Source organism: Podarcis pityusensis (genome assembly GCF_964106645.2).
Source record: "Podarcis pityusensis genome assembly, chromosome: 1".
Taxonomy (NCBI): domain Eukaryota; kingdom Metazoa; phylum Chordata; class Lepidosauria; order Squamata; family Lacertidae; genus Podarcis; species Podarcis pityusensis.
The window spans coordinates 112,139,371-112,152,369 of record NC_138028.1 but is presented as its reverse complement, the minus strand read 5'-3'; the positions used below and the strand labels follow the sequence as shown (position 1 = coordinate 112,152,369).

Below are 12,999 nucleotides of genomic sequence, written 5' to 3'. Positions count from 1 at the left end.
GGCTACCATTGTAAGCATGCTTAGTAGGAGTAAGCCACAGGTAGGGTTGGGAATGACTCTCGCCTCAAGGCCTGGGGACCCACTACTAGTGTGCATTGGCAACACTGAGCTAGGAGGACCAGTGGTCTCCTAAGGCAGATTCCTATGTTGGTTCTAGACTAAACTAGTTGCACTTAACATTGAAATAGGTGGGACTTAAGTCATAATGAACTTGTCCTACTGGTTCCAGGGAGATTTTCCTTCTTAGAAAATACATTTAGGATGGTGCTGCACAGAGTGTAGCTCTGTAATATTCTGCATAGTGTGTTAATGCAAAATAGGGCTATGGGAAAATAGGTACAGCCGTACCTCGGTTCTCGAACATCTCCATTGATGAGCGTTTCAGAACCTGAATGCTGGAAACCCGGAAGTAAATGCTTCCATCGGAAGCCAAACAGCTTCCGCCGTGTGTTTTTCAATTTTCTCAATTGAATTTGCAGGCCACCCTTTGTGCCTCAGTTTTCAAACACTTCGGAACTCAAAAGGTCTTCCGGAACGGATTACGTTTGAGAACTGAGGTACCACTGCATTCTATTAAGTTGGTGTTTTGTTTTTATGCTGTCTTGTTTAGCTTTCACAGAGACATGTGAGCCTGGTCAGTTCCAGTGTCCTGATCACAGGTGCATCGATCCATTTTATGTGTGTGATGGTGACAAGGATTGTGTAGATGGAGCGGATGAACATGATTGCAGTTAAGTATCACCTGCCTCCTCCTTACACTTGACATTTTCATCTTCAGGGCTAGTCACACTTCTCTGAAGTCTCTCAGCCTCACTCACCTCACAGAGTGTTTGTTGTGGGGGAGGAAGGGAAAGGAGATTGATGGCCGCTTTAAGACTCCTTAGGGTAGTGATAAAGCGGGATATCAAATCCAAATTCTTCTTCTTCTTTTTCTTCTTCTTCTTGTACTTCAGGGAAATGGGTGATGCAAGCATTCCTCCTGTCCTCTGCAATCCCCAGGGATATATATTTCGTTGTAATCACTGCCTACCATGTTCTCGCTCTTAGTACAATGGCAGAGAAACTGTCCAAAAGCTTGTCACCAAGTGAAACCTGAGATAATCTTTCTTTTTTATTTTAGTTTACAACTGTAGTTCCAATGAGTTTAAATGTGCAAGTGGAGACCAGTGTATCAGCAATTATTACCAATGCGATGGTGTCTTTGACTGCAACGATCACTCAGATGAGGCTGGTTGTCGTAAGTACACAACTGACCCAAGACATTTGGCTGCCTGAGGCAGAACAGCAGATGCCTGTCCTCCCAAGTCAAATTACTTATTACCCAAGGACTTGAGGGAGAAAATCCCATATACACCTCCTTTCCTCCTTGGCAGTAAAAATACATCAATGATTGATTGAACAACTAGCAATTTGCTGCCCTTTAATGACATCCAAAGTATGCTGCCTGAGGCAGCTGCCTCACTCTCCATAATGACAGGACTGGTCCTGACTATAGGAACAGACAAGGTTCCCTGTTAGTAGTGAAATATTATGAAGAATTGAACACGCTGGCTGCAGACAAGATGTGATGTCTGCAATAACTCAGCTTGAGACGCATAATAAAGTGACATTCTCCAATAATAACGTGACATGGGTTAGATCTCACATGTCTTCTGAATCCAAATTTGAGTCAAGATTTTGTTATACTGAACTGCTTTGTGTATAGTTTTAGAAACAATTCACACACTGAAAGCAACAAGAGTTTTCCTAATGGCTTCAATGAGATGTGCATTAAATTCCTTTTTTAAAAAATACAGAAAAAAGAAAAAATATCAACACTATAATGCCAGCAAGAGGGAACGATGTTTGAACAAATTAAAACTCTTTTTATATGACTACAAAGTATCCATACCGCTTTATATTTTTAAGTGAAAAGAATCTTAATTTAGTTTACAGCCTGCATCAAAACAATCAAAGAGAACATTCCAAAATAAAATATTATAGAAGAAAACAAGATACAATATACACATTAAGAGTAACATAATTAACAGAAAACTTAAAATATCTGAAACATTTCAAGATAAAACAGTACTAAAAGGAAGTGGAATATAGAATGCACATTTAAAACAGCATGCTTAGCAAAGGAATAAAATTAGCAAGACAAAAACGTCCCTCACTTCCGGCATAGGCCAGGGGATAGGTGCAAGCTTTTGTATTGAAGCATATCTAAAATGTTTGGTTATATTTTTATGTAAGTAAAATTGCTGCTGTCCACAGACATTAAATGGAATGTGTACTAGTCTCTGATATCTGTGTCTGAAGAAATGTGCATGCACACGAAAGCTTATACCCAGAACAAACTTAGTTGGTCTCTAAGGTGCTACTGGACAATTTTTTAATTTATTTCGACTGCGTCAGACCAACACGGCTACCCACCTGAATCTAGTCTCTGCTATGCTATTCTGTCATGTCAAGGGTAGTCCTTTTGCAATTCCTCTTAATTTCCAAAAATTTGCTGCCCCTTGTGTCCGAAATGTGTGCCACAGCTCTGCTTGCTTTCCCACCAATGCGTGGACTGTCTCCCACATGCTTCGTATGACTATGTTTCAGCCACAAGGCCACCTGGGATGTGCCATCAGAATGAGTTCCAGTGTCAGTCGGATGGCAACTGTATCCCTGCCAACTGGGAATGTGATGGGCACCCCGACTGCGTGGATGGCTCAGATGAGCATCATCGATGCCCCCCCAGGACCTGCCCTCCTTCCCTTTTCCACTGTGACAATGGGAACTGCGTCTACCGTGCTTGGGTCTGTGACGGTGACAACGACTGCCGCGACATGAGTGACGAGAGAGACTGTCCCACTCAGCCTTTCCGGTGCCCCAGCTGGCAGTGGCAATGTCCTGGCCACAGCATGTGTGTAAACCTCAGCAGAGTATGTGACAATCTTGCCGACTGCCCTAATGGAGCTGATGAATCGCCCTTGTGCAGTAAGTTACTTTTTTTTAAGGGCAAATGCAGGATGGACCTGCAAGATGCCTGGATATTGGATGGGGCAGGAAAATCCTAGGAAAATCCTGCCTATTCTATTTTGCAGGGTCATTGTGAAAGGTAAAATGGTAACAGCTATATATGGAATCCTGAGCTCCTTGAAGGAAGAGTGGGATACCGACATAATAAATTTAAAAATACATAAAGGTCACAATGAAGTATAATATACTTGTTTGTATGGTAAACCTGCAACTTAACGTTGGGGTTATGTTCCAGGGTTGGTGCCTAAAGCCAAAATTGAATATAGACAAAGCACATTCAGTGGCAAATGGGATTGCCACTTTCTGTCTGCTTTTTAATTTAATTTATTATTATTTTTTGCTATGCACATAAAGTTGAATGTGGACAAGTTAAATGTGCATAAATTGTGGGCTTACTGTATATTAAATTGCAATATCTGGAGCCCGCAATTGCATGGCCCCACCATAACTTGCAGGCCTTTTGCAACTGTGCAAGACTGTATGTTCCTTATTTTCACCAGTGCTTCGGTTGAGTTTAATATGTTAAATGTATTTCAAACTTTGCTTATATCTTCAAATACTTGTTAAATTCACAGTCTATGAGATTGGGACATAATCAGTAGTTTCTTTTAATTAAAATTAAATTTCATCTGGTCTTTAATATTTTCTGTACAATTTCTAACTTTTATCTGATGATAATCTCAAAAAATAGCAAGCGGCCAGAAGTCGTGTTTGTGATGATTACTGTCAGTGTTGATTTACACTTAATCCTAACTTCTTTCTTTCTTTCCTCCTTTTTTTCTAATCAATGCACATTCTCAGATGAGCCTCAGCCAGGTATGAGTCTAAAGCATACTAGATTAATATTTTGACACCAAATTGCATTTATTAGCTAAGGGCTTGTTTACAGAAACAGGTATTCCTGAGAAGGTTTCAAAGACTCTGGATTTGGGTTTGGGGTTTTTTTCTGAACCGACAAACTTTATTGAGGGGGGAACTCCAGAATGTGGCAGCCATGTATTCATCCTCAATAGCTCAGCGGACTGCATTATTTCAGATAAATTTCCACCCCGCTCACTTGGGCATCTTCAGAATTCTATGTGTGCATGCAAAGGAAGTGCTTTCACATGTGCACATAAAACCAGCTAAATTTTCCATTCTAACCATAGGCTCTTCTGCCACATCACATATCTCTGTGGGGATTCCCCCAACTTTCAGGATCATTTTGTGGGGTTTTGGGGGGGCATTTAAAGGCTGAGGTAGAAAACAATCGCAGAAAACCCTTGGAACGTGTTCTCCTCTCTATCACAGCCACAGTCACTTAAAAGGGTTCAAAGGAGAGCCAAAAGTTCTGTACAGTGGAACCTCGGGTTGCGTACGTGATCCATGCGGGAGGCACGTTCGCAACCCGCAGCGCCGCAGGTTGCGATTCAGCACTTCTGCGCATGCGCAAAGAGCGATTTAGCACTTATGCGCATGTGTGAGTGCTGAAACCTGGAAGTAACCTGTTCGGCGTGGTGCACAACCTGAAAATGCACAACCTGAAGCGTCTGTAACCCAAAGTACCACTGTACTATCCATATGTTCTTGTTCTCACTTCACTTTGTCTTCAAATTGACACCTTGAGCTTGTGGGGGGATAGGAAGAAACATCAACTCAGTTTTAAGCTACACCAAACCTGTATTCTTCTCTCTGCATACCTGATTATGTAAAAATAAGGCACCAATTACCACAATTCCTATTTCTGGTATTAAACCATTCCTTTTTATGTGCTAGGGAGAGGGTGGGCAATCCAAGTTCTTTTTGAGCTTCTTGCACCCTACATTTAGACTTCTAAATTGATCCAGTTTTGTGTTGTTAAACAGCGGTGGGGAACCTGTGGTCCTCCAGATGTTGCCAGACTCCCCAACTCTCATCAGCCTCAGCCAAGATAGCTGATGGTTAGGAATGATGGGATTTGTAGTCAATCAACATCAGAAGGTTCACAGGTTCACCACGTCTGCTGCTAAAGAAAAAAAATGTAGATTTTAGACTTTACACCAGCAGAGGGACGTGACCTGCTAGTATATGAGTATGTTTGAAAGGATCATGAAGTAAAAAGTGAATTACCGTATTTTTCGCTCTATAAGACACACCAGACCACAAGACGCACCTAGTTTTTGGAGGAGGAAAACAAGAAAAAAAAAATCTGAATCTCAGAAGCCAGAACAGCAAGAGGGATCGCTGCGCAGTGAAAGCAGTGATCCCTCTTGCTGTTCTGGCTTCTGGGATAGCTGCGCAGCCTGCATTTGCTCCATAAGACACACACACATTTCCCCTTACTTTTTAGGAGGGAAAAAGTGAGTCTTATAGAGCAAAAAATACGGTATTTTGACTTTGAGTCTCATCATAACATCCAATACCATATTTACCTCAATTAGTTTGTGGGGAGTGGGAGGTGGGGAGAACTCATATAGGCAACACAGGATTTGTGGTTCATTTGTGGAAACCATAGCTGCGACTTTGAAGTAATGTTTTCCTCATTTATTTATTTTTTTAAAAAAGCTAGGATGGCTTTCTGCCTATCTGTTTTCTTGCTATGCCATTTGAGGATTCTGAGCACCGGCTGTTATTTTCAGATGCCTGTTAGCTGACGATACCTTTCAAAATCTTTTTCTGCTTCTGGTACTACATGGATGGCATTTCAGCAATGACAGCCCACAGGAAAAGCAGGCGTTCCGTGCTGTCTATTAATGTTAATACCTGCCAAATTGGCTCAGAATTTACCTCAAACATGTTAGTTATATGTATACATATCAGTATACATTCCTTTTACTTATAACTTATTTAGTGCACTTGTGGCCCTCTAGATATTGTTGAATTCCCAACCTCCCCAGCCAGGGAAGATGGGAGTTGGGAGTCTAATCGTAATATATGGAAGGCCCCAGGTTCCCCAATCTCTCCTACTCCTACATAAGAGCAGGCACTGTTGCTTTGCATTTGTTACGACTCCCTTTTCTATACTTTAGGGGAATTGAGAGGTTTTCATACCTGCTGGTTTATGTCCCTCTCCCATTTATTTGCAGACCAGGAGAGCTGTATGGATAATAATGCCGGATGCACACACGACTGTATCCAAGGCCCCTTTGGCGCTCAGTGTTCTTGTCCCTTTGGGTACCAGCTGGCCAACGACTCCAAAACCTGCGAAGACATCAACGAATGTGACCCTCCAGGGTTTTGCAGCCAGCACTGCCACAATGAACGAGGGTCTTCCAGATGTTACTGTGACGAAGGTTATGTGTTGGAACCCAATGGGAGGACTTGCAAAGTAGCAGGTGAGGAAGGCAAAGATAAGTCCATAAAGACAAGTGCACATGTAGATCCCCATGTCCCTAGCTATCCTGTGGCCTTGGCAAAAGTTTGTCCACTGTTAAGTCACTTGAAACCCACAGTATTAAGTAAGAAGAGGGGTGGGGGTGGGATTGAGCTGATGAAACTTGCAGGTGTTTCGTTTGGTTGCTCAGCGTTTTCTGTTTAAATTCAGTTGTTAAAAATTAGCAGACAGTCAGTGGTCGTATTTAAATTGGCACACAGTCAATGGTTATATTTATTTGCACATAATAATAATAATTTATTATTTATACCCCACCCATCTGGCTGGGCTTCCCCAGCCACTCTGGGCAGCTTCCAACAAAATATTAAAATATGGTAGTGCATCAAACATTAAAAGCTTCCCTAAAGAGGGCTGCCTTCAGATGTCTTCTAGAAGTGTGGTTGTTGTTCTTCTCTTTGACATCTGGTGGGAGGGTGTTCCACAGGGCGGGTGCCACTACTGAGAAGGCCCTTTGCCTGGTTCCCTGTAACTTGGCTTCTCGCAGTGAGGGAACCGCCAGAAGGCCCTCGGAGCTGGACCTCATTGACTGGAAGCCCTCCCTCTGTGCCTCACTGTGAATTATAGCATTTCACTGGAGGGGCCCCCTAAACCCTTTCTTTCTAGATGGCAAAGAGGAACTGCTGCCAGCCGGAAAGTACTGTATATAACATTTTTATTTTTTCTTAAATTTGCATACTGCCCTATACCTGCAGGTCTCAGGGTGGAACAACCAAATAACCCCCCCCCCCAAAAACCCCACAACGTTTAAAAAGGGTATTGATGGGTACTGGTGCCTAAAGGTGTATAATGAAGGTGCCAAGCGAACCTCCCTAGGGAGAGCATTCCACAAGCGGAGAGCCACTTTCTTCATGGACAGAACATTCCCATTCCTGTTTGTGGAGCAGAGGAAGCTGTCTTATAGCATAGCATTGTCTAGGCCAGGGGTAGTCAACCTTTTTATACCTACTGCCCACTAGTGCATCTTTCTTGATGGTAAAATTTCCTTACCACCCACCAGTTCTCAATGGAAGGAGGATTCAGCTCGTGCCATAGAACCCCCTACTGCCCACCTAGAATCCTGAAACGCCCACTAGTGGGTGGTAGGGACCAGGGTGACAACCCTTGGTCTAGACAACCCCTGGTCTCATGCTTTACTGACTGAGCTATCCCTTAGAGGCCTCTGTAGCATGTGCTCTGCCGCTGAGTTCCTGTCACGAAATGAGGCCTCTACTAGTCCAGGGGTGGCGATTTTATGACTGGCTTTTTCTCCAGCAGGTTTTTGTTTTTTAAAAAAATCTTTTGCAGAATTTACTTGACTTTGCCTGTTTTTGCAGAATTTGGGAATCTCCTCTTGTTGGTGGCAAGCCGTAACCAAATTGTTGTCGACAACATAACTTCCCACGCGCAGCACATTTATTCTTTGGTTCGCGATGGAAGGAACATTGTGGCGGTTGATTTTGATTCGGTTACTGATCGAATATTTTGGTCTGACACCACACAGGACAAGATTTGGACTGCCTACCAGAATGGGACAGACAGGAAAGTTGTAAGTCTCTCATGGAATGCAGACATTGGCCGCATGTCACGATTGCATGGCACCCCTGTGTGTGTGTGTCCACTTCTTCACTTGTGCCGTAGCTAACGTCTTTACAGATGTTCATGCAATGCACAGATGTTGAAATGGTGGAGCCAGCTGTTTTCATTTGTGTAATGCATGAAGGGACTTATTCCCATGGCAAACGTCATTGTTTGCATTCTTTGACCCAGTGGAGTGAATAGAGCCACACAAAGGCATGTGCTGACCCCTGTGATTTCCCCAGATGTGGGAAATTTGACATCATAATTTGTGGTAGACCCATCTCTCACAGTGCCCTGCCTTAGCGCTTGTTATGTACGTACGCTGTTGGGAAAGGGAGTAGAAAACAGAGCTCTGTTATGCACTGTGGGGATAAGCCTGCATGACTGCTAAATGTTGCAGACTGGGTAGAGGATTTGCTTGTTTCATTTGATGTCTGTCCCTTGTTTCAATCCGCAAGGGTTTCATTTTCTTGATGCTTGCAAGTTTTTGAATGAATCCGTCTCTAAGGGTTTTGTACAGCAGTTTTACTTCCAGCACACTGCTGGGTAGATTCTTCCCATAATAAAGGAAACAAGCTAAAAATGCACAGGGCACTATATTTCCTAGTACGTAATTGATAGTACTTGTGACTTTTGTTTACCCCTTTGCTACTGCAGAGCCAAGTCCTCTTGCTTCTCTTGAGCTATTAATGTATCTTTAACGTTACTCAAATACTATCCGAATATGAGAGCAGGCCAACTGCTTCCAGCCATAAGCCATTTGTTTGTAGTAGTTTTAGAACAGCAATGAATCGTTTCATTGCAGTGAATTAGTCTCTTTGGGAACATGAGTTACACAGCATAGCTCTCTTTTTGCTGTCAATAAGAACGAAGCTGCTCCTTTTCTTTTCCATAGACAGTTCATTAATTTTCACTCATTTTGGCTGTAGCAAACTGCAAGAGCGCTAACTTGTTCCTTCATGGTTTCCGGCAGGTACTTGACAGTGGTGTTACCGTAACAGAAAGCATCGCAGTGGACTGGGTAGGCCGCAATCTTTACTGGACAGACTTCGTTCTTGAGACAATCGAGGTCTCCAGACTCGATGGGAGCCACAGGACAGTGCTGATCAGTGAAAATGTAACAAACCCAAGGGGACTAGTGTTAGATCCCAGGACAGAGTAAGGTTTTCTCCTTTTTTCAAAAGGCACCTTTCGACAATGGGATACTTGCTTCCTTGGGAAGGGCAATTTAGCAAAGAATTACTGAATGAACAAACTGTAGTGTTATATTACCATTTGCTGGTATTTGTATGAGGTGTAGTAGTCAAGCCACTTGACCACATTCCCAGAAGTTGTCGTTGAGTTCTCCCAGAAGTGTTGTCCAAAGCTTAACCCTAAGCAAAGTACGCAGATTGAAATCTGTGGGTTTTGGATCAGACTGGCCATCTTGTGCCACTTGACCACTTCCAGTTCACCCCATGGTTAAGCAGCTCCTTATACAGGGAACGTGAAATTCATAGGACATTAGGTGTAGTTCTGGCTATGTTCTATGGTCCTCCTATTTCATAAGCTGTAGGAAATGGTCTGACCCAACCGTGCCAGCCCAATAAATCCAACTCTTTGGCCAGCTTGGGTTAGTCATCATAGATAAATTTAGCAAACACTTTTTATTGTTTGCATGGTATATTTGAAAATGCACCAGCCACTTATTTACATAAGAGATTATTTGAAGAGTTGAGGGGCTTTACAATCCTGACTTTATATATTCTCCATGAACTGGGTTGTGTTAGTTCAATTTCAGAAGCAATGGAGCATTCTGGAGAGTTAGCAGCTTGCTGGGCCTGCTCCAAGAGCAGAGATGCTGTTTTGCTTCAACCTAGATGCTGTTATTATTTTTTGCTCCTTGTTTTCCATAGACAGTAAGTTTTGAGAAAAGGGGTCAAGGGACATAAGGAAACATGGGCTGAGACACCTTGCTCTGCATGTATTTTTTTGAAAGAGTATTTGCTTCTCTCTTTTTCTGCAAATGCAGGATCTTTTCCTCCTTTGCACAGTTTATATATTTACTGGCAACTGAGGTTTATACGTCTTTGACTCCTTTGTTTAGAAGCAGTCAGCTCCACTTCTTTCAGGTCTGGAGTTCTTGTGGAAATGCTTTAAATCAACTTGGTGTCGGAACCACAGCAAGCATCTTGACGAAGTCTCATTTAATTAATATGGTTGCTTATTACATTTCTGAAGCCCTGACGAGGCTGATTTCAAGGCTGAAACTAGGGGCAATGTGAGATGACAAGCATTTCTGGGTAGGGCTGTCTGAACTCTGCCCTAAAAATAGAGAAATTAGGCAGAAAATAGCCCCATTTAGGCCCCAAAGAAAGCTGGGCAGGGGACTAAGGCCAAGGGCTTGGCTTGCCTTAAGGACACCTAAGTGAGCTCTTGGCAGAGGCAAGATTCAAACCAGGGACTTCCTGGCCCTTGGCTCTCTCTCTTAGCCATTACACTGTAGCACCTTTCAATACACCAAAAGCAGCTTTTGTGAATGAGGTCCTTTGACATTTCCGACTGTACCAGTGGTACCATTGTTCCTGCGACCGTTAATCAGTTGTTTTCCACAGTGCTCACGTGATGTTCTGGACAGACTGGGGCCGGAATCCCCGAATCGAAAGAGCAAGCATGGATGGCACATTACGAACCGCCATTGTCAGTAAGAAGATCTATTGGCCCAATGGACTTTCCATCGATTACCCAAACAAGCTGCTGTATTTTGCCGACGCCTATCTCGACTACATTGATTTCTGTGATTACAATGGAAACAACAGGCGCCAGGTGGTGGCAAGTGACTTGGTATGAAAAGGAAAAAAAACAAGAAAATTGGCCGGGGGCGCAGGGTGTGGCCATGGATTCCTGTATGGTGCAAATGGCTTCTGTGTTCTTCTGTGGTGAGGCAGCAGATCCCAATCTTCTGACTTTACTCCAAAACTCTTGTGTCCAAGTCCAACACCTGTCCACTGCACCATGACAGATTTCTGAAGCCATTAGCCTACAATATATTGCTTAAAAGTCACTTATTTAAAAAAGTCCTGTGGCTTGCTGTCTAGTTCCTGGGAGACAAAGAACATAGGTCAACTTTGTCTTGTAGGTGTTGGCTTAAGGCTGACAAAGTCTATTGAACTTAAAAAGACTTAACACATTTGCAGAATTCAGACATCCCACCGTATCGTGATTTTTGGGACCCCAAAACATGGCTTTCGTAAGAAGAGAACTATTCAATCTAAGCACAAGAGAGCAAAACTGAGGATTGCGGCTTATATGATTTCTTTCTTTTTCTTTTCGGAATAAATTTGATTAGGGTTTATAGAGAAAACTAACAAAACAGTACCAAATATTGTTTCCTCTGTTTTATCCAAACTAAGACTTTGATCTAAATACAATAAAAACATAAAGAAAAAGGAGGGGAAGAGAAAGAAATAAGGAGAAAGAGAGAAATAAAGGAAAAGAAATAGAAAAGAGGTTAAAAGAGAGAGTAGGGAATAAAATCCAGAAGGTAAGGGACTCCTGATTCCTCGTCCGTCCACTATTAACAATATTCACTTCATCCCCTCCAATATAAGACCCAACAAAGCCACTTTCTATAAACAAACATCATCTTCAATCCTCAAATCCAAATGTCGTTATTTCTTTTTCACTCAAAAGGTCAATGAGAGGTTTCCAATCTTTAACAAATGTTAACAATGGCTTTTCTCTGATTAAACATGTTAATTAAACATGTCAACATCTCTCAGCTAAGTCCGTTAATTTTAACAGCCATTCTTCCATTGTTGGCAAGAACGGGTCCTTCCATCTTAGTGCATAGCATATAAAAGTCCCGCAGCCTGGAGCGATGCTTAACATTATTTCTCATATTTTATCGGGTCGTGGGAGAAATTATACTTGAGAGTAGCTGTAGAGATTTCTGTGCTGTGCCACTTATTCTGGATACCAGTAACAACTGTAATAGCAACAGTGTTAAAATGAAACTGAGCCCTTTGCCCTTCTTTTAGGTGCTGCGACATCCTCACGCGCTGACCCTTTTTGAAGATTTTGTATACTGGACGGACCGATACACCCACCGAGTACTTCGAGCCAACAAGTGGCATGGAAGAAATCAAACCGTGATGGTTTATAATATCCACCAGCCTCTGGGCATTGTTGCAGTTCATCCTGTGAAGCAACCGGCCGGTAAGCTCAGCCAGTTACGATTTTGCAGCAGAAAAGCAAAACCATCCAGTGTAAATATTAGTAGACATCAAGAATATTTTGGATACTTCCAGCGATGATATTGGGCAAACTCTCCAGGGCCACAGCGCTAAAGCAGGGGTGGGAAAGAGGGTCTAGCCCCTGCAGGCCATTTTGACATGTGGGTGGGATTTTCCATCTGTCAATCCCCTGATGTCACAATGATGTCAGGTCATCTTTTTTTTTTTTTAAAGTACAGGCCCAGCTCCAACTGTTAGGAGACTGTTAGAAAACTACTGTTCCCAGCATTCTTTGGGGGAAGCCATGATTGTTAAAGCGGTATAAGGATGCTTTGAATGATTGGCGTGGATGAGGTTCATGAGTACAAGGAGTTAAGAGAAAACAGACCTATTTAGAGGGCCTCATAAACAGCTTTCCTTCCAAATCCCTACTGTTGTTCTAAAAGTACAGGTTTCTTTTCTTTCTTTTTTAAAAAAGTTTTTATTAGGGTTTATAAAGAAAAATGCAAAGATTATTGTCAAATATCCTTTTTTGTCCAAACTAAAACAAGAAAGGAAGGGGAAGAGATAGAGAAAAAGGAATAAAAAAATATTTAAGAGTGAGAGAGAGGAGGTAAGAAGCTAAAGAACTTCAAATTCTTCGTCTGTCTGCTATAGATAAACATTATTCACTCCATCCATCGAGTATAACCTAAAAATAAAGGTTTTCAATGCAAACCAAGATTCTGGGACATAGTACTGAGACGCCATCAATAACTAGTCTTAGCTTGATGTAAAAAGCCAGATGTGAAAAGCCAGTGGTCTTGCCTAATTCCCTCATTTCATATCATGCCACGCTACTTCTCTGCTTTTTTCCAATTTACCTTA

The 12,999-nt window shown here is 42.3% G+C and overlaps 1 protein-coding gene across 1 annotated transcript in view; it reads left to right on the top strand.

The window, feature by feature from the left end:
* Positions 1 to 12,999, top strand: part of LRP2 (LDL receptor related protein 2) — a 141,942-nt gene that overhangs the window by 65,139 nt on the left and 63,804 nt on the right. Inside the window, 8 exon segments of the mRNA XM_081023121.1 lie at positions 611 to 730; positions 1,121 to 1,237; positions 2,590 to 2,967; positions 6,054 to 6,302; positions 7,675 to 7,886; positions 8,892 to 9,076; positions 10,513 to 10,741; positions 11,938 to 12,115. Coding sequence (XP_080879247.1) covers positions 611 to 730; positions 1,121 to 1,237; positions 2,590 to 2,967; positions 6,054 to 6,302; positions 7,675 to 7,886; positions 8,892 to 9,076; positions 10,513 to 10,741; positions 11,938 to 12,115 — 1,668 coding nt within the window.